General features: G+C 45.5%; 1 protein-coding gene across 1 annotated transcript; it reads right to left on the bottom strand.

Moving 5' to 3' along the window:
- Positions 1-11,789: 11,789 nt before the first annotated feature.
- LOC127303131 (uncharacterized) lies at positions 11,790-21,801 on the bottom strand. Its single transcript, XM_051333906.1, has 5 exons — positions 21,788-21,801; positions 21,518-21,661; positions 17,086-17,193; positions 16,846-16,989; positions 11,790-16,760 (listed from the first exon to the last, which is right to left on the bottom strand). The coding sequence occupies exons 1-5, from the start codon at positions 21,799-21,801 to the stop codon at positions 16,379-16,381; spliced, it is 792 nt and encodes a 263-aa protein (XP_051189866.1). The 3' UTR covers positions 11,790-16,378.
- Positions 21,802-22,610: the final 809 nt, after the last annotated feature.

Here is a 22,610-nt window from a genome sequence, read left to right as displayed (position 1 = left end):
ATGGCACAAATGACTCTCATGCTTAAGAACCTGACTAGTGGAACTTCTAGTGGGGCTTCGGTCCCTCCGGAAGGTTACCATGAAGTTAATCATGACTATCCCAAAAACACTTCACCCATGCCTCATATGAACCATAGTGGGAATGTTCCCCATTTTGATGGAACTCACTTTCCTTTTTGGAAATCATCTATGGAGTCTCATATTCGCAGCTGCAGTGTGGAGTTGTGGCAGATCATTGTTAATGGATACCGGAGGCCACAAGATCCTATTTTGTTGACCTCCACCGAATTCTACAACCGTCAACTCAATGCTTCTGCACGTGACAAGATTAGGAGTGGCATCAACCGCAAGCTCCTTGATCAAGTCAATGACATTGACTCCGCTAAAAATTTGTGGGATTGGATTGTAGTACTCCAAGAGGGAACTGATATGAGCCAATCAGCTCTCTATGAGTCAGCAAAGACTGAGGCAACTATGTTCATGATTAGACGAGGAGAATCCTTGGCCGATGCCTATGGAAGGCTTGGTGCTCTTAGAGTGAAGGTCAAGGGCCTTGGATGTGAGAAATACAACGATGGTTTTGAGATGAATGAAGAATTCATAAAGTCCAAGGTCATTGCCATGATTGTAATCAAGCAAAAGGACACCAACCTTGCACTCAACCTGCAAATCCTTACCAAGAAAGCCGATCTGAACGCAGATGATCTAGTCTCCTATGTAGCAGCCAATAACAACATGGCCAAGACAGGAGAAAGGCTCATGGCGATGAACCGTGTTGATGAATCCTCACACAACCTTGCCCTGAAGGCTAGAGTTGACCATGAAGAGAAGAAGTCTATGAAATTGAAGAAGATGAAGAGATGACATTAGCTAGTGACATCGCAACAGACTTTGCCTTCTTTTCCAAGAAGTACAAGGCGAAGTTTCCAATGTTCCTCAATGAGAAGTAGAAGAAGAGAACGTGCTACAACTGTGATGAAGATGGTCACTTTGCAAATGAGTGCCCTAATGAGAAAAGAGTAGAAAATCCAAAGTTTTTCAAAGGAGTCAAGCCAAGATTGAAGCCAAACCCAATCAATGATCGATACAAGAAGAACAAGGGAAGAGCCTTTGTTGGGGCTGAGTACACTTTCGATGAAGAAGAGGAAGATGAGGAGAAGGAGGCCAGAGTGGCTGGTTTGGCTTTCTCCAAACCCGGATCACTCTTCACATATGACTACTCCAAGGATTACTCCACGGAGAATGATGCTGGTTCTTCCTTCATGGAAAGAACAACTCATGATGATGACTGTGATGAATCTCCCTCCTCTACGATCGTCGGCTCTTGTCTAATGGCAAGAGAAACAAAGGTAATGGAAGAATCCCCACCTTCTCTATCTAGTGTTCTTGATGATGAAAGTGAAAATCAAGAAGAGTTAGCTATGCTTAAGGAACTTTACAAACTAAGATGCACTGTTCGTGGTGATGCTCTTGTCAAGTTTGATTTCTTGATGGACTCCCTCAAAGAAAAGGATGAGTCCATTGAGGAATTAGAATATCATTTGAATGATAAAGAACGGAGATTCAATCTCCTAAGACAAGAGCTAAAAACCGAAATGTGCATATCTCAAGGCCTTAAGCAACAAATTGAAACATTTGAACTAGATAAAGTTAAGGACCTTGAAACTATTGAAAGGGCTCAATTATTGGCCCAAGAGCTCGATGCTTCAAAGAAGGAGCTCGAAGTTGCTCATGCTTCTCTCACTAGGGATCTTGACCATCTTGAAAGAGCTAACAAGCTTGCTAAGGATGAGCTCAAGAAACTTGGAGAGAACCATGACCTACTTCAAGAAACCTACAAAAAGGCTCTTGGATCAATGAATGATCCCATTATTGCTGAAAATGTTGCTAGTTCCTCCACCTCATTTACTTATGAGCATGCTAAACTTGTTGAGGAACATGTTCATTTACAAGAGGAACTATCTTTTGCATGTTGAGACCAATGCATATCTTGAATCTTTGGTGACCAAATATGGTCTCAACTATCATCCTAATGAATCAGCTTATGAGCAAGCAGCTATTCTTGAGGAAAATGTTAGGTTGACAAAGGAACTTGCCAAGTTCACTACCGCCAAGAATAAGATGGGATTGGATGACCTTTTGAGTAAGAAAAGGTCAAACAATCAAAAGTATGGACTTGAGTATGCTTCCAAGCCCTACAAGAAGAACAACTACAAGAAGTAGAAACTCGCTCAAGAGAAGAACAAGAAGGTCACTAATATTGGAAAAGCCTCAAAGGGCAAAGCCACTAGTACCGGTGACCGCACGGGACCTAACAATCACTTTGATTTATTTGTTGATTATTATGGTTATGTTTATGCTAAATATGTTGGCCCTCGTAATTGCTATGCTTATAGAGGGAACTCAATTTGGGTACCAAAATATCTTGTTGCCATTACAAAGGAACCCATTAATCGATGGGTTCATAAAACCTCTACTTGATTTTGTAGGGGTATTCCTCCGGTGGTCTAAAATAGGTGTTTGATAGTGGATGCACCAATCATATGACCGGAGGAAGAGGTGTGCTTGCCAATTCATAGAAGATATTAATAAAAAGTCAAGCATCACCTTTGGTGACAATTCAAAGGGAAAGGTACTTGGGTATGGCAAGGTGGCAATCTCTAAGGACTGGTGCCTTGAGACGGTCATGCGTATTGAATCCCTTGGCTATAATTTGCTTTCTATATATATATATCACCTTGCAGATGCCGGTTATAATTCATATTTTACTAATTATTGTGTGAAAGTCTTTAGGAGTTATAACCTCAAGTTGGTCCTTGTTGGATATGTGGAGAACAACCTTTATGTGGTTGACCTCTCAAAAGAGAGACCCTCTCCCTCCACATGTCTAATGGCGGCCGAACATGATGAAGGTTGGCTGTGGCATTGCTGCGCGTAGTTGACGTATGTCTTTCCGTTCAACACGCGACCGTTGGGAACCCCAAGAGGAAGGTGTGATGCGTACAGCAGTAAGTTTCCCTCCGTAAGAAACTAAGGTTTATCGAACCAGTAGGAGCCAAGAAGCACGTCGAAGGTTGATGGCGGCGGAGTGTAGTGCGGCGCAACACCAGGGATTCCGGCGCCAACGTGGAACCTGCACAACACAACCAAATTACTTTGCCCCAACGTGACAGTGAGGTTATCAATCTCACCGGCTTGCTGTAACAAAGGATTAGATGTATAGTGTGGATGATGATGTTTGCAGAGAACAGTAGAACGAGTATTGCAGTAGATTGTATTCGATGTAAAAGAATGGACCGGGGTCCACAGTTCACTAGTGGTGTCTCTCCCATAAGATAAATAGCATGTTGGGTGAACAAATTACAGTTGGGCAATTGACAAATAAAGAGGGTATGACCATGCACATACATGTTATGATGAGTATTGTGAAATTCAATTGGGCATTACGACAAAGTACATAGACCGCTATCCAGCATGCATCTATGCCTAAAAAGTCCACCTTCAGGTTATCATCCGAACCCCCTCCAGTATTAAGTTGCAAACAACAGACAATTGCATTAAGTATGGTACGTAATGTAATCAACAAATACATCCTTAGACATAACATTGATGTTTTATCCCTAGTGGCAACAAAGACATCCACAACCTTAGGGGTTCTTTGTCACTCCCAGCATTTAATGGAGACATGAACCCACTATCGAGCATAAATACTCCCTCTTGGAGTTACAAGTATCAACTTGGCCAGAGCCTCTACTAGCAACGGAGAGCATGCAAGATCATAAACAACACATAGATAGATTGATAATCAACATAGCATAGTATTCCATATTCATCGGATCCCAACAAACGCAACATGTAGCATTACAAATAGATGATCTTGATCATGTTAGGCAGCTCACAAGATCCAACAATGATACCACAATTAGGAGAAGACGACCATCTAGCTACTGCTATGGACCCATAGTCCATGGGTGAACTACTCACACATCACTCTGGAGGCGACCATGGCGGTGAAGAGTCCTCCGGGAGATGATTCCCCTCTCCGGCAGGGTGCCGGAGGCGATCTCCTGAATCCCCCGAGATGGGATTGGCGGCGGCGGCGTCTCTGGAAGGTTTTCCGTATCGTGGCTCTCGGTTTGGAACTATTATCGATGAAGGCTTAAGTAGGCGGAAGGGTAGGTCGGGGGCGCCACGAGGGCCCCACACGCCAGTGGCCGCGCGGCCGGCCACAGGCCGCGCCGCCCTGTTGTGTGGGTGCCTCGTCGCCCCACTTCGTTTCCCTTTTGGACTTCTGGAAGCTTCGTGGAAAAATAAGATCCTGGGCGTTGATTTCGTCCAATTCCGAGAATATTTCCTTACTAGGATTTCTGAAACCAAAAACAACAGAAAACATCAACTGGCTCTTCGGCATCTCGTTAATAGGTTAGTGCCGGAAAATGCATAAATATGACATAAAGTATGTATAAAACATGTGAGTATCATCATAAAACAAGCATGGAACATAATAAATTATCGATACGTTGGAGACGTATCAGGCATCGCCGCCTTGGTCATGTCAATATGAGAAATCTTAAACAACTCTTAAAGGGTGAGCACATTGTTGGACTAACCGGCATTTCTTTTGAGAAAGAGCGTGTATGCAGTGCATGTGTAGCTGGAAAGCAACTCAAGAAGAGACATCCTATCAAGAGCATCGTCACCACGTCGAGGCCTTTGGAGCTCCTTCACTTGGATCTCTTTGGGCCATCACATTATGATACTCTTGTTGGGAGCAAGTACGGACTTGTCATTGTTGATGATTACTCAAGATACTCTTGGGTCTTTCTCCTTAAGTATAAGGATGAGACCCATAGAGAGTTCATCATCTTCGCCAAGAAGGCTCAACGAATGTATGAATCTGAGATCAAGGCGACAAGGACCGACAATGGCACCGAGTTCAAGAACTACACTATGCAAGAGTTTGTTGATGATGAGGGCATCAAGCTTGAGTTTTCAGCTCCATACACCCCTCAACAAAATGGTTTTGCTGAAAGGAAGAACCGGACTATTATTGAGATGTCAAGAACTATGTTGAGTGAATTCAATTCACCCCATAACTTTTGAGGAGAAGCCATCTCTACAGCCGTCCACTACTCCAACCGGCTTTTCCTTCGCCCCCTACATAATAAAACTCCATGCGAGCTTCTCACATGTAACAAACCTAATGTCATGTACATTCGTGTCTTTGGATGAAAATGTCTTGTTAAGAACAATAAAGGGAAGCTCGGTAAATTTGAAACTAGAACTATAGAGGGCACATTTGTTGCATATGCGAAGAACTCCCACGCCTATAGATACTACAACAAGTCCACTGGGGCTATTGAAGTATCTTGTGACGTGGTGTTCTTCGAGGATAATGGCTCCAAAGTGGAGGAAGTTGTTCCATGTGCTGCAGGTGATGATGATCCTTCTACTGCCATCAAGCTTATGGGCATTGGACACATCCGGCCCACAGAAGTTCATACTGATGATCAAAGTGATGAAATAGAAGTATCAAGCTCAGCCCAAGTGGAGCCTAGCTCAACTCAAGCTGAACCATCAAGTGCAGTTCAAGACCTATCCTCTACTCAAGATAAGACACATTTCGAAGAACAAGAAGAAAGCCCTCAACCCACTGAGAAAGACCATGATGGTGATCAAGAAACATCCTCAACTCATGTTCAAGCTCAAGTTGTCCCTCATGATCGAGTACTAGCAAGAGATAAATTTGTTGATCATGAAGGAACCATTCGGAAGATCAAGGCTGCTACAAGGACAAGTGACGTGAAAGTAGATCAAGTCCTTGGTAGCATCTCAAAAGAAGTGGTAACTCGTAGACGCCATGCATTACTTATCACTTATTGTCAACACCATGCTTTTGTGTCTAGTTTTGAGCCACTCAAGGTACATGAAGCCTTGGTTGATTCAGACTGGGTAATTGTCATGCAAGAAGAATTGGAGTGTTTCACTCGTAATGAAGTATGGTCTCTAGTTGAGAGACCCAAGGATCATCGCATCAATGTCATTGGGACCAAATGGGTATTCAATAACAAGCAATATGAGAATGGCATTGTCATAAGAAATAAAGCAAGGTTAGTGGCGCAATGGTTTGCCCAAATAGAAGGTATGTATTTTGAGGATACCTTTGCGCCGGTAGCCCGTCTTGAAGCTATTCGTGTTTTGCTTGCATTTGCATCTTTCCACAATTTCAAACTATGTCAAATGGATGTGAAAAGTGCATTTTTGAATGGTCCCCTAAAAGAAACTTTATATGTAGCTCAACCCCCGGTTTTCGAAGACCCACGCCGACCCAACCATGTGTATTTACTCCATAAGGCACTCTATGGTCTCAAGCAAGCTCCACGTGCCTGGTACGAGTTCCTTAGGGATTTCTTGCTACATGATGGGTTTTGCATGGGTACGGTCGATTCCACCCTTTTCACCAAGCGGGTTAAAGGGGGTGGCTTATTTATATGTCAAATATATGTTGATGATATTATCTTTGGTGGAACTAACCCCAATCATAACAAAGCTTTTGAGCTATTGATGACTAGGAAATTTGAGATGTCCATGATGGGAGAGTTGAAGTTCTTTCTAGGCTTCCAAGTGAGGCAACTTGCAAAAGGCACCTTCATCTCTCAAGAAAAGTATGTGAAGGACATGCTCAAGAAGTTTAACATGACCAATGCAAGCCCAATGAAGACACCCATGCCCGTGAAGGGGTAGCTTGGCTCATGTGATGGCGAGAAGGATGTGGATATAAAGGTATACCGTTCCATGATAGGATCCTTGCTCTACCTTTGCGCTTCTAGGCCGGATATCATGTTAAGTGTAGGGATGTGTGCTCGTTTTCAATATGCTCCTAAGGAGAGCCATTTGACGGCTGTCAAACGAATTCTAAGATACCTCCTTCTTACTCCTACTCTCGGGTTGTGGTATCCAAAGGGGTCAACCTTTGAACTCATATGCTATTCGGATTTCGATTGGGCCGGTGGTAAGGTTGACCGGAAGTCTACCTCCGGGGCTTGCTAATTTATTGGCCGGTCATTGGTGAGTTGGTCATCCAAGAAACAAAACTCCACCGCCCTATCCACCGCCGAAGCCGAATACATATCCACGACATCTTGTTGCATTCAGTTGTTATGGATGAAGAAAACCTTGAAAGACTATGGTGTGTCTCTTGGTACGGTGTCTCTTCTATGTGACAACGAAAGTGCAATAAAGATCGCCAATAATCCGGTTCAACATTGTCGCACCAAACACATTGACATTCGTCATCACTTCCTACGTGACCATGTTGCCAATGGGACATTGATCTCACTCATGTGGGAACAGCGTACCAATTGGCGGATATTTTCACTAAGCCTTTGGATGAAGCCCAGTTTGTGAACTTGAGAGGAGAACTTGGTATTCTTGATCCTAAAAACTTAGATTGAATAAGTTCTTGCATTATATTCTTGCATTTAACTTGCTACTTAGCTTAGTTGTGCAGCACATATGGGGATATTCATCTTACTTTCGTGGTATGATGCATACCTATGTGTGCAACATAAATAAGACCCAATGTCATTATATGGACCCAAGCATGTCTCTTCGAGGTTTCATGACATTTGCGCTTTAACATTGGGGGAGTAATCCCCCGCACCTCATTAGCCTCAATTGCAAATTGATTTCACTATATGAGGCTAAATGGTATTATTACAAAAACAATTCTAAAATGATTTATGATTCTTGATATATTTCGAATCATGCCCATTGTTGCTATTTACATCTTGTTTGGATTTCACTCCAATGGGTATGCCTAGAAAACCCTGTGTTTCCTACCCCATGTCTGTGCTCTTCTCATCATACATCTATCTATTTATATGCACATGTCATCTTCTGAGCATACACACACAATTGCACAAAGAATAGGGGCAAAACGAGGCAAAACTGTGTTGGCCGGTCCCTGGTCCGGCGGACCGGCCCCAACACCGGGCCACCCGACACTGGCCCGGTCAACCGGGCGGCGCGCCGGTCGCACGACTGGTTAAGTGAGGGTGGAAGTTACCCCTTGGGTTTCTTCTTCCTCACTCCCCCTCCACCATAGACTCCATTAGCGCCGCCCCCTTCATCTCCACCACTCCCTAGGGCTTTCCCACCACTAGAACCCTGTCAAACTTCACCACGCCATAGATCGGGCACATTGGAAGATCTCTACCAAGGGATTTGGTCCCTCTCAAGCCATATTTGGAGATTTTGGATTTTTTTGGCCCTCAAACCTCCTCTTGTTGTTCCTCTTGTTCCCTTGAGCAAGGAGGACCATGCCTTCGGGTAATTTCCTCTCCTCCTCCCTCTATATCTCGATCCCCTCACACATTGCATATTTGTTAAGGAGTTGAGAAAACTAGGGTTAGGGTTAGGGTTTGTCTAAAGTCATCATGCCATTGGAGTGTCTCACACCACTATGCATGTTCCACTCTACATTGTTATAGTATATGTACAAGTATATGAGTTTTTGCATGATTTTGTGATTGAAATTCTGGGAAAAAGCTAACAAATCGACAGTACCCGGCCCCAGGCCCCGTCAACCGGCCCTTGCACCGGCCGGTCCGGCGTGTCGCCCGGTCGACCGGATGACAGACCGGCTAGTCCGGTCTCTCGTCCGGTTGGACCGGTCCATACACCGGCTCGCCCAGTTTTTCCCACAATCTCGTCAAAACACTTGAACATATGCTATACTCTTTGGCCTCCTTATTTCTGATGACATGTACACTTATCCCACTGCTATCCTTGCTCTATTTACTCATTCACAGGTGATTCAAGTGATGATGCCCTTGGAACTGTTTCCAAGAGAGGCAGGCATGAGAGGCCTCCAGGGTGCCGTACTAGCTCTCGCATACCTCCCAGAGCAGCTCAGGGCACCGTTCCAGGTAGTTCAGCTGGGATTCAAAGCAAGTCATTTGCCAAGAGAAAGAAAGACAAGCATGCAACTCAAGATAATGATCTTATTGAGAGAGTGTCGACAATCAATATGGGCACAACACATCTTGCTGATTGGAGAAGACTTAGAGAGGCAAATCCTTATCGGTTCGAGGAACAGACCTACACTGGTGGAGATAGGTTAATCTGGACCAACACTCAAGTGAGCATATGGGATGATTTCTACAACTCTAGAGAGTGTATGAAGAATGGTGTCATTGTGATGCCCAAGGCCATCAACAAGGAAGTGCTTACCATGCACCAAGCCACCAAGTACCACTTTCTGGTTGATACCTTGAAGAATATGGGGCTGTATGATCTTGTGTGCTTGAAGCCCGATGATGAAAAGGGAGCTGGGTACTATTGTCCAATCCTTGTCTATCAATTCCATCGCACCGTGTTCTTTCATGATGATCCCGCTCGTACTATGACTTGGATGACTGGTCAAGAGAAGTACTCTTGCAACTATCTTGACTTCTGTGAAGCCATGGGATTTGGTGGTGGACGTGCTCATGGGTTTAAGATTCACTCTCAGGATAAGTTCACTCATGGGACATTGCTTTCTGCTATCCTTCGGAACCTACAGCTGGTCCTCCCACTATCTCTGGGATGTATTACTCCTATCTTGTGCTTGCCAAGATATTCCATGAGAATCTCATCAGCAAGTGAGGAGATACAAGTGAATGTCGGGCCTACCACCTTAATCTGATGTACTATTGCCGTCCTAAGAACATTAGGACAATTGATGGCTGTGACCTCCTCTACTGTGAACTGAGGCATTCTGTTCGGGACCGGATGACTCCAAAATATGCTTAGTATATTCAGCATCTCATCAATAATGTTGTGCCTTCTCCCAACAATAAGAAAGATCAATTGATCAAGATGGAACCATTCAAGTTTCCTTCTCAGGACACTAGACCAGAAATCCAAGGAAAGACATGACCCTGTAGCTAGCTCTAGCTACTCTAGGCGCCCAAAGCGCGGTGCCTCTCGCTTCTTGACCAGCCTGTGGCAGATGTGCAGTAATACCAATGACGTTGCTCATCAAAGCCTTTCCTTGAACCAGGAGACTAGGAGGCGCCAAAATGAGTTCATCGCTGCAAGAAATAACCCTGTTCCTCCTCCTGGACCTGAGATGGAGCCTGTGGTTGCACCAACTTGGGAGATGCCTCCCATTGATGATGAGATTCTCCAGAACTTTGATTTCTCCATGTATGCTCATGGTGGTCTTCCCCCTAGATCTGCTCAGGATCCTGATGCTGTTGGATATGGAGAAGATGATGATGAAGACAATGAAGAGTATGATGATGATGTTGATGATGATGATGAGGATGGTGATGGTGGCTCTCCACCCGTTGGGACAAAGTTCTATTGATAAGAGCGCTAGCATCCCTACTCTTTCCTCGCCTTTTTGGTGTTTCGATGCCAAAGGGGGAGAAGAGAGTAGAGTCTAGGATCATGGGTTCCTTGGGTGCTCTTAATGGTCACTTTTGCGGATCTCTCTTGAGTGTTTTTGAGTGGTTGCTTAAGTGTTGAAGCCTAAAAAGAGAACCGTGGAGTGCACAAGCCATGCTGATACTTTATTTGCTTCTTATTTGGCTTGTGCTTATTTGCTTGCCTTTTCATTTCAAGAACCATTAGCTACATTGAATAATTCATGTATGGACAAGTATTTGTATGCTTAATCTCTATGTTAGGACGATTATACTTTATGCTTATATATCTTGATATATACATGTCCATACCATGCTTGTTTCCTAAAGATATTGGGGGAGCTTCTCATATTCCACAAATGGTGCACTTTGCATTCAAACGAAAATTCTCCAAGTGCACATATTATGGGGGAGTTGTCTTAATATCTTATATGGAAGCAAGATTTAAGCTTATCATAATATCTATATGTGAATCTAACTCGGTTTTTCATCGTATACCAAAAAGGGGGAGATTATAAGGGTATTTTACCCTTATCCATTATTTCGGTAACAATGACACCGTTGCTAGAGTAGTTGGTCTAATACATGTCTATGAGATTATTTCCAGGTATTAGCCAAATAGGCATAATGGTGTATCAATGGAGCAAGAAGGTAAAGGGAGACCCCCCACTTCGAAAAAAATAAAGAAGGCCTCCTCAGCACCTGGCCGGTCCCAGGCCCGGACAGACCGGCCGTGGCACCAGGTGGCCCGGCGCCGACCGGCCCCAGGACCGTGGCACACCAGGCACAATCTAGTAAGCTTTTCCCTTCGCCCGGTGATGGCCCGGTCTGGGGTCCGGTCTGGACCGGCCTGGTCCGGTCGCCCGCCCGGTTGGACCGGGCCGTGGACCGGATGCCCCGGCGCCAACCGACACCTGCTTTGGTGATAACCAAAGGCCATTACGGCGCGACAATGACCTGCCCCGGTCAAGGCCCGGTCCCAGCTCCGGTTTGGACCGAACGGTCCGGCCTCTGGCCCGGTCTGACCGGCCCCTGCGCCGGACGGCCCGGTCCCAGGCCCGGTTGACCGGGTTTCTCGAAGAAATGCTGAGGTGGACAAGTTGCAATGGCCAGATTTCAAGTGACACTATAAATACCCCTTCTCCTACCTCTGAACAATTAGGCACTACACTACAAGCTGTTCTTGAGCTCTCTCTCTCTCTCATACTCCATTGTTAGAAACACCAAAAGCCTCAGATCTCCTTCCTCCTCCACCCAAACTCAAATCCCTCCGGGGAAAAGATAGAGGAGGACCTGATATACCGTTCTACCAAGCCAAATCTTGTTCCCCTTGTATTCATCAAGATACTTCCTCTCTAGGGTTTCCAGGGTGAGTGGTCCGGAAGCATCCGGGCTGTGGATTTTCCCCTGACAAGATTGTGAAGGTTTGGAGGCTACCTCAAAGTCTACCACAAGTGAGTGAGCTATTCCTTCGTGGGATAGGCTCCGGAGAATAGGGTGAGCCTTTGTGGCGTTAGGGAATCCTTCGTAGGACCTCCACCCCTCCAAACGTGGCGTACCTTGTTGCAAAGGAAGGGAACACAGGAAACAAACCTCGTCTCCGCGCACTATCGGTTATCTCTAACCGAACTCCTTACTTGTGATATAATTGCCTGTGAGAGCCTTCGTGTTTGAGTTACTTGTATCATCATATATGTTGCCTCACCCAGTTTGCATTAGGCTCACCTTTATATTCCGCAAAGCCTAATATTGCAAAGAAAGAATTAAAATTTGTAGATACCTATTCACCCCCTCTAGGTTTACCATCTCCCAACTTTCATCCTCTTTCTTAGTCTGCCTCTTTCTTTTTCTATTATCTGGGGAAGTCACAGAAGCTGGAGGAGAGTGTGTTCGGGAAGTGTTAGAGTTATGAGCTGATGAATTCACACTTTTTTCATCAGATTCCGCGGGTTCACTCTCGCGAAGCGAAGCCTCCTGGGAATCATCGACAACAACTGTACGTTCGGGCACTCCCCCATTTTTGGGAACATGCGGAAGGGAGAAGATCGACTTGTGTTTCTACACAAATTTGTTGCGAGTTAAATTGTGAAAGGTAAGTTAGGCAGAAAATGTGTAAAATTTTGAGAAGGGAACTTACAGCTGGAAGGGTGTGTGCACCACTGAATGGCTTCACGCGGCAAGATGCGGGCACTTGATCTTTCTTACTAACCGAAGTAAAGTGGCGTACTAATTTCTCCAAATCCTCGACAGGAAGATCCTCGGATATCCTTGCAGCCTCACCAACGCCAGAGTAAAGCCATAGAGGACCCGACCAACCTTGGATACGTTGTACACGAATCTGTATGAAATGTACTAGTATCTGCACACCCGACAACTCTTTTCCTCGGCTATTATGCAACTTCTTAATCTGCTCCATCAGATGTTCAGTAGCTGCAATTTCTTCCAAAGTAGCTTCGGCATCCCAAGACTGACGCCTTAGGATTTCCTGCGACATGTCAAAAGGAGCGAGGCCATATTGCTAGTTGCCAGTTGTTTCATCCTTCACATAGAGCCACTTCTTGTGCCAGCCTTTGACCGACTCGGCAAATTTCAGATCTAAATAGTCGGCTTTAGGCCAAATGCAGATGCAGACACCACCTATGTCATAGATGGCATCCCTCGAGTTGCTGCGCCAGAGACAGAAGATGCGTTTCCACAAGCCCCAATGGGGGTGGATGCCGAGGAAGCATTCGCAAAGAGTGATGAAAATGGAGATATGGAGGATGAAATTGGGAGTCAGCTGGAACAGGTGAATCCCGTAACGAAAAGGAGTCCCCGAAGAAACTCATGAACATGCATGGAGAGGCCACGAAGGAGGAAATCAGTGAAAATTACCGATATCCTTCAGGCGGATTAGGGGTCACTTCGTCCCCGAGAGCCTTCATCTTCTCTTCATCAGTGAGCAGCCCCTGTTTTCGATCTATCCCATCCGGACACTTTCTTCTTTTCCACCCGCTCAGCGCCTGCGGTGTCGGCGGTGGTGCTCTTGACACGCTTTGATCTAACCATGGTGGCGGAGGAAGAGCTAGGGTACGAAGCAGGAGCAAGGAGCAGAGTGCGATGGTAATGGTGATGTGACGACTTTGTGCGGCGGAGTGAGAAGGGGGGAAACGTGAGGCACACGGATTACCTTTTAACCTGGAAGGCGAAGCAGATCGGCCGTTCAATGGAGAAGAGATAATCCTAACCCTACACGTGGCATAAAAGTAAATATATTTTTAAAGTTCCACATGGAAGTTACGGAGTTACTGCGCGCGTGCCGGGCGCTTCGAAGGACGTGAGAACCCCACTAAGTGCATCATGGGGGAAGGGCATTTATACTGGACCTACAGACTGTGGTCCACTGACAGTCACAGTCAAAAGAGTCGACAGCACACCATCTTTGTTAGCACTGACGTCAGGGGGCAAGAAAATCTTCGAGTCGACGAGACGATATAGGATGCGCGACATGAATTTTGGAACCTATGTCCAGCTGCAAGCATCCGATCATAGGCTCGGGGCCTACCCTTATCGAGAGCATTGTTCATGCTCCCGATAAGATGCAAGATAGTGGAAAATATGGAGTTGATTAAAAGAAAGTTGAGCCTACACCCAAGTGCAAACACTTGGCTGTATCCTCGGGGGCTACTCCAATCGGGAGCGCTGGTCGCGCACCCGAAGAAATTTATCAATATAGAAAGTGCAATACAACAAGTCAATATAGATGAACCCGAAGAATTTCGGTAGTGGGTAGACATCTTCGAGTTTTATAAACTCGTCATGTCGGAAGCATCAAGATTTACTCAATAAAATATAGTAACCCGAAGATATGGTGCAACCCGGAGAAATGGAGCATTCCATCAGCCGTACAAAGGCACTCGACAATATACTCTCAAAGCGCGTCCATTGCGGTAAAAACTAAATGTCGTGACTTGTAAAAGGGTCACGAAGGTAAGACCCCAGGATCCGCCCCGTGTGGCGTGTCATCGCACCCGAATGCGCTCTCCCACTTTATCCACATGAACAGATGTGAAGAAAATCCTAGCGGATGTGTTGGGTACCCGATAACTTAGCTGGAATTCAGTTTTCGATAAGTCCTAAAGCGGCACGTCCTGAATTACGCAAGTATCCCAGGTTCGAGTCCTAGGAACTCGAACTTGAAGTTGGTTTATGCGGATTTGTGACAAGAGCAGTTAACGGGTATCTGATCTGTCAGATGAACCAGCCACATTTACCAATATCCATGTACAAGATAGATGTCGAATAAAAATAGCGTATTCATGAACTCAAAGTATTTGCAAAAGAGATGAAGGATGGAGATTTTACCCGATTTTACGTTTCGAATAAAATCTCGGGGGCTACTGACATGGGTATACCTAATGGGCATGTCACGTGTATACCCATGGTTTATATTTTCAGGTATCTTAGGAGTTGAAGGCCTACGAACCCGAAGGTTTGGAGGCACATGAAGCCGAAGATATGCGGTCCAAGGGAGTAGAGTCAATATAGGAAAACTTGTAGCAATATGTGGAAAGGCCCAAGGCGACCCGATGTTTGTATACTTGTACATCACGAAAAGTCTCGGCTTCGCCTCCTACATAAGGGCGAAGCTGAGATCGATCATTGTTAAATCCTAGCCACCGTTTTTTTCTAGTTAAACTATTTGCTTTGTATTACTTTGTATGCAGAACTATGTGTTACATTTGGCCCAAAACCTGCCAAAATATGTGTCGTTTCTCCCAGATCCAGCCCAGAATTCGCCGGCTAGGGACCAACCTGGGTGCGTGGCTGGAAGCTCGGTGCCCCCAGGCCAAACCTGCCTCTAGTCCGACACAAAATAGCGCCGAAATTTCGACCTGGGGCACCAACAAGTGGAGATGTTCTTACTACAACTCTACAAGGAGGGGTGTGGTTAGAATTTGTGTTGAGTTAGACAACTAATTTTATACACTAAAAAGCAATATACGGATTTAATAGAGCCATCACCTTAAGCCACATCATCAAAATTATATTTTTAGTTAGATTTAAATTTATAACTAAATTTTAAATCACAACCGTAACAAATATGAGACATGTGTGTGTTTCAGCTAAGGGCATCTCCAGCGGCGCGACGCATTTTGGACGTCCGAAATGTCCGTTTGTGTCGCGCGGCGGACGCGAGATAGACCGTTTCAGCGACCAGACACATTTCCGCTATTGCATCAATTATGAAGTTTCCACACAAAAAATCAGGAATTCAACAAAGTCATACTTATTACATTTAAATTTTAAAAGTCTACATGAAAATAAGATAGTATTTCTCTAGGCATGATCTTCATGGCCAGTCAATGTCCACTGATGCTCAATTAGATCCGTCTACATTCATATGTAGATAGTCCTGCCAAGTTGAAGCTCGAGGAAGTGGTGCCACTAGCTCACCTTGAAATTCCCAGTGGTTCTCATTGCGGCCATCAGGACGCTCGTTCTCAACGCATGTTGTGCATGACCACGCAGCATGTCATCACCTCATGCATGATCTTCAGCGACCATGTTCTTGCCAGGTGACGGACAATTGTCCACCGAGCTTGGAGTACACCAAATCCGCGCTCCACATCTTTCCCGTAAGCCCCTTGCATATTGGCAAACCTCCTCGTCTTCTCGGAGTTTGGATTACGGACAGTCTTCACCAATGTGGCCCAGTCAGGGTACATGCCATCAGCAATATAGTATGGCTTGTCATATGCATTTCCATTGATCTCATAGCTCACCCGGGGAGCTTTGCCTTGCATGAGCCGGTTAAAAACCGGTGATCGGTGCAACACATTGATGTCATTGTTGGAACCGGCCATGCCAAATAACGAATGCCAAATCCATAAATCTTGAGATATGACAGCTTCAAGAATGACAGTTTTTTCCTCCTCATGCCCGCTGTACGCACCCTGCCATCCAAATGGATAGTTTTTCCACTCCTAGTGCATGCAATCTATGATGCCAATCATTCCTGGGAACCCTCTAGACTCGTTGATACACAGGAGCCGCCTTGTATCCTCAACAGTTGGCTCCCTACAGTAATACTCTCCGAACACGTCAATCACGGCTCGGTAAAACCTGTACATGGTCTCAAGGCAGGTGCTCTCACCCATTCGAAGATACTCATCGAATATATCCGCAGCCATTCCATATGAGAGCATGCAAATAGCCGCGGAGCATTTTTGGTAGGAGGTGAAGCCTATCGCACCTGTTGCATCGGGCCTGCATTGGAAGTAGGGGTCGTAGTTTCTGACGCCCCGTAGAATGACCCAGAACAGGTCCCTTGACATCCTGTACCGGCGCGGATACGGAGATACGTTTCTATATATATATAATAAACATTACTAAATTACTGGTTTTTGCTCAAGAATGAGAGTTATTACTATATATAGGAGTATAGGAGTACCGTGATATAGTTGTTTGCCAAAAAAAGCTTGTCAATTGCAACGGTGCAGCCCTCTTTTTTCCAATTGAATTTGCAGATCTCTTTGAAATAAGACGCAATTTTTGATGCACATAGACAAGATCGTCAGCACGTCCAGGGTTCAGCCTACAAGAATTAAATGGATAATCAAATTCCAAACTTCCAAGTAGGTGGTATAAGCAAGAACATAATAATAATAATAACTTAAATAGAATAGATGACCTGTTTCTTGTTATACTATGTATGAGACCATACATGCTCCAATTTCTTGCACTTTGTCCTCCACCTCCAGCAGCGCTGCCCACATTTGAGTTGCTAGCCATTGCTGACCTGCAAGAAGAGAAAATAACAGGGGATAGTCAGTACAAAATGAATAATCCAAATGATCAAGGTGTCATGTTTAATCTTTACTAAACTAGTAATCGAGCACGTGCACATGCACGTTATCGGATAATATAAGCTGGCCTCTTAAAATTTACATCTACTATGTTCGTTTCAGAATAACCAAAGCAGCAAATGAATTATTTTTCAGATCAATAGGGAACCCCTGCGGGATGCATTCATTTTAGGTATGAACAATAAATGAAGCGCCAAATGTAAATTGCAAAAAAAAAAAAAAATGAAATTGGACTCTGTTTCATCTTAGGCCCTCTGTTTTCACAAAAAGCAAGCGAATCGTTCTATGTTTTTTTTGTAAAACGTCCCAGACATCATTGTCATGAGAGATAGAAGTCATGCAACAACACACTTAATCATATAGAGGTTGGCTTTACAACTTGGGTCCTCTATGTACCTGTCATCGGATATGGAGGTCCTTTCTTATCCACGAACACCTCCCGATTGTCTGTCGACCTCAATCTCCGGTGCATGGTAGTCGGTAGACCACCATGCATGAGCTACCAGACATCATATAAGCATCAGTAGTTGTTCAGAAAAATCAGAGATGATACATGGTAGATTAGTGTTGCCCTCCCCTGTATAATCAAAAATAAAATCAGATATGATTATATGAGGATGAGATTATTTGTATGCACGACATTGTATCTTTATGTGATCAGTTTTACATGCATACCATGTTGATGCAACAAAATAATATCACGATTTCTGAAAGGCATTCAAACTTTTCAACATTATTGTAATACTAATATTTGCTGAAAAGTATGTGGAGGTTAGCATAAGCGAAGAATAGGGAAAATCCACATGTATGCCACAAGATTGCTGTAGAAACCAACTCTTACAATATCCAATTTCGTAATCAGACAAATCAAAAAGTAGAGCCCCAACCTGTGAGCAATCGTGCAACCAATATTCAGGATTGAGACCAGCCGTCCTCTCTTCTCTGGTGAAAGCCTTCACCGCATGTTACCTGCACAAAAAGTATGGAAGTCATGTCCATGTTACCTGCAGGTTCATAGACAGCTTGTAAAATGACATCGGAACCGATTTTGATGCTTTTCGCAAGGTAACAATACAACAAAAATCCCATAGAGAAAAATCATTTGATTTGGTATACAGTTACCAACTGAGATTTATAGTAGAGACAATGCATCTAATATGAAAAGTGGTTTCACCCTGTGTAGGAACCATGTCAGTCAGAGTACAATTTCAGAGTACAACTTCAGTGAATTAAACTTTCATACGTACATGTCACTAATTCCTTCCACCATCAGAATGTGATAACCGATGAATACTATAAGCTGCAGACGTTGCGTCTTACTCAGAATCAATGGAAAACCATCTACAAAAATTGCATGCAAAGTGGGGGGAATTTCAACTCTGAACGTGATAAATTATGGGTCATGTAAGCTGCAGATGCCTCTCTCGAATCAATGAAGAACCATATGCAGAAACTTCTTTTCAGTCAAAGGAAATTATCCATATATTTAATTTAATATACCTAACTATTTCTGTAGCCATACAAAAAAAATAAGAAAGTTCTTCATTCTTGTTTTGGCAGCCATCTACATGTCTAAACTTGAAACCCTGATCATCAAACCAACCTAGCCCACAAAAAATGTTACGTGAACAGAGTTAAAGAGAGTGGCCCTGCACAACCGAAACATCTACCCCAACCGTGTTGAGGTGTAGTTCACAAAATTCAGGTGTTCACTAAATTGGTGCAAATAAAGCTCTCAAGTAAATACATTAAATTCCATTGGTTACGATTGCAACATCAAGAAAGGAAAATCTATCAGCATTCTTATGTGCATACAAGATATTATTCGCCATAGCAAAGGAGAAGGTAGACCTTATGTCCTTGACTACCTGTATTGTACACCACCATGTTGTTCACCTTGTCCAGCCCCACATGCATGCACCCCTCCATCATGACTATAGATTGATTATAGTCAAACACATGGCGAGAATGACATGAAAGCATGGAACTATCAATAATCGGAATAAAGGTGCAAAATGCAAAACAGAGCAATTGAGCTTTTCCAGGAATGCTCAATTCAGTAACCAAAGTTCAGAATGCTACTCACTTGAGAGAAGATTCCACCTTGTACACCATGGTCTACAAATCTAACTCAAAAAGCTTCCTCGATATCAATCCATAGATAAACTCTGGTACAATATCTGCAACTGATGTGACAGCTTGGTTAAAAATTGAACTGATAGAAGCACCCTTCAATGTTTGTACTTATTGAATACTAAAGTAAAACATCACTTGGTGCACGATTACAAATCCATGCGGACATTTTGTCAAACAGGTTGTGTGTGGCGAGAGGCATGCCTAGACACACGCAAGCATTACTTTTTCACACTGCATATTCAACAAACCTTTTCAAACTTGATTGGCAAAGAAAACATTACCTATGGTTCTAAGACAACTGGACAGAACTTTGCGGATAACGGATTTGCTCCTCAGATCTGAAACCAGTTTAAAAAGGTTGAAAAAAGATTAGAGGAATGCAGTAGAGTTCCGTATCCATATAATTAGATTACATGAATATTGTTGAACCATCTCATTTCAAAAAACACACAACCCCTCTTAGGCGGTCTGTCCCTTTGTGGGCATGGCTGCCCCCGACCTGGCGCACTGGACGTGCTGCCGGTGGGTTGCGCCGCCAAGGCTAGCGCTTTGAGAGAAAAGGGTCAGCGCATGAGGTCTTGGCGAAGAATGGACAGTGCCTGCAGTGGTGAGGAACCATGCTCTGGGCGAAAGCTCTGCCTTTCGGGGCCGGTGACGGCGACGCCTGAGGGCACTGTTTTCCTCTTGTGGCGTCATCGAGGAGTTTCAGCACCTCCCTTGCCTAGGGTCTCATGTTCCGGGTGAAAACCTCAGATTTGGCTAGCCAAATCGGGCAACGACGGCGTCTTGGACGTCGTACCCTCCTTGGAGGCGTCGTCTTGGGAACTTGAGTTCGGGCCGTAGTTCTTCCTTGTGGATCTCAGCGCTGACCACATGGGAGTGGTCTTGCGATGCAGGTAGCGCGCCGGCCTCTCGAGTGGTATCGCGATGGCTTGCGCGACGAGGATCTTCCTCGAACAGCGCGAGCATGCCTCTGGTGTTTGTTGGCGGGCTGCTGAAGACTGCACGCTTGCACGTCTGTCGAGGTTGCTGGGAGCTAGCCGCTGCACCGACGGCGTTCCTTGGATTTGGGTCGAGGCCGGAGCAGCAATGCTCCCAGCTGAGCCGTGGTGGGCTCGCGGGATTCAGGTGGTACGCGTCTTGGCTGCGGCTGGCAGGCTCTTGGTAATTTCGATGATGCACAAGCACTGCGACTTTCATCGGCAAGGGTTCTGTCTTGCAGAGGAGCTCACTCTACAGCGTCCTGGAGGAGCACTCGATGGATTTCGGCCTTTTTGTCGTAGTCTAGTTTGAGTGTCGGGTGTGTACTGTGGGTGTTCGGCCTTTTCTTAGGCTTGTAATGTAAACTTCTTTTTCTATCAATGAATCGAAACGCGAAGCTTTTTGCGTTTTCGCGAAAAAATAAAATTAACTCCAGTAACACTCAGGTTAAGCTGATGCTTTAATAAGATAAGAAACCAGTAGCATGTCACACATGTACTACAACTGACATTATAACTTGGAGACAGCCCAAAGGGCGTCGGGCAGAGGGGCGCAGGGCGGTGACGGGGTCGGGTAGGGCGTACGTGCAGTGCAACGGCGAGATCGGATAGGGCAGGGCGCCGGCGGCGTGCGGCTGGCGACCTTGGAATCTTGGATGCAGTCGGTGGCCTGCAGTGCGCAATGTAGATGCGGCGGCTTGAGCAACGGCGAAGTGGACGATGGTGTGCGCAACGACGATGCGGATGACGGTGTGTGCGGCGTCCGCGGGGCAGTGCTGGTGTTTGGGGAAATTCTGTCGTAATCTAACACTGTTTGATGGTTCTGGTTAATCGTGCGCGTGGGCGTCTAACACTGTTTTAGCAGTAATCTAAACCATTGAATTAGATAATTAGATGGCTCAGATCGTTTGGATCTGCTGCTCTCTCTCTTTTAATAGTAGTGGAGACTAGATTAGTAGATTGCAGAGTGCAAGGGCTTCCTCCAGACCTTGATTCCTCAAATTCCGACAACCAACACAGGTTCCCGGCGGCCCGGACCGGCCACGCCCGCCGCACCAAGCAAAACCAATCTACATTGCAGCCAGCAGGAGTGCAGGAACATGAAGAAGCGAGAGATTAAGATGGGAAGAGGAGAACTAACCTGCTGTCCTGCGATGCAGTGGCGGACGGCGGAGGGATTTGCTTGCCGGCGATTGGTCCGGCGGCGCAGCAGCCAGCGATCTGTGTCGAGCCCTTCTCTGATCCGGAGGTGAAAGGACGAGAGAAGGGGCTGCCGTGCTGGTCGCTTTATACGTTGACTCGTCCACGATTAGGGTATTTTTGTATCCGTAACGTATCCTAGTATATCCTTCATGTATCCGATTTATTTTATTAATTTTTTAACGAAAATCGGCTGATACGGCTGGGATACGTATCCGGCGCCATATCCGCGTATCCGCATATCCGACCCTGATACATCAGTTTAGAGCATCTCTAACAGAGCCCGTAAACCACGCCGGAATCGTATTTTTCCTGTCGATTTACGGGTTTGGGTCGAAAGTGGCGCACAACAGAGACTGAACTCGTCGTTCGGCCCGAAAAACTTTTTCAGAGGCCCGAAAAATTTTAGACTCAACCCCTAGTAATACAGACCAAAGGGTGGTTTACAGGCTAAAAACTAAACGGACTTCTCCAACGCCGCCGTCCGTACAATCGCCTCCAACCGCCGATTTCTGGCTGCTTTGTTAAAATTGTGCGACGACGACCAAGTTCGGGGCTGCAGACGAGACGTGCGACGGATGTACACAACAGGCCATGGCGCGGCGTGATGGCGGACAGGCTACGCAGCAGCGCGGCTGCATACGCGAGGCAAGAGCAGCAGCTAGTAGCTGCATCGCGCACGGCCAAGGACCAAAAGCTGCTAGCACATACGCGTGCAGCCAAGAGCTGCAGAGAGCAGCATCAATCATTCAAAGCTACCATCAATTTCATCGTGGAGCAAGGCGGAGCGGAGCAGCAATTACGGCCGTGTCTGGCCGCGTCCGGCCGGGCCGGCCGGAACTACGCCTCATCGAGCTGTGCGAGATCGTCCTCGTCTGATCCAAAGCTCGTAGGATGTAGCCGGGAGCGCGGCCGCCGGCCTGCGCGGGGAGATCTAGGCAGCGGCCGGACAGTTCTCGTGAAGAAGATGATGATTTTTCGAATATTCCGTTTTTCGGTTTTAGTTTACGGGGTCTGTTCTGCGTCAGTCGTTT

Source organism: Lolium perenne, chromosome 5, assembly GCF_019359855.2.
Source record: "Lolium perenne isolate Kyuss_39 chromosome 5, Kyuss_2.0, whole genome shotgun sequence".
NCBI classification, from domain to species: Eukaryota; Viridiplantae; Streptophyta; class Magnoliopsida; order Poales; family Poaceae; genus Lolium; species Lolium perenne.
The sequence above is the reverse complement of the archived record's forward strand: the minus strand, read 5'-3'. Positions and strand labels throughout refer to the sequence as shown.

Bases quoted from the DNA above. Each gene is read 5' to 3' on its own strand.
- LOC127303131 (XM_051333906.1), bottom strand. The intron at 17,194-21,517 runs GTTAGTTCTCCT...CTCTTCTTGCAG, and splicing joins ACTGCATCGCAGGACAGCAG to GTCAGCAATGGCTAGCAACT. The intron at 16,761-16,845 runs GTACTCCTATAC...ATATATATATAG, and splicing joins TGGCAAACAACTATATCACG to AAACGTATCTCCGTATCCGC.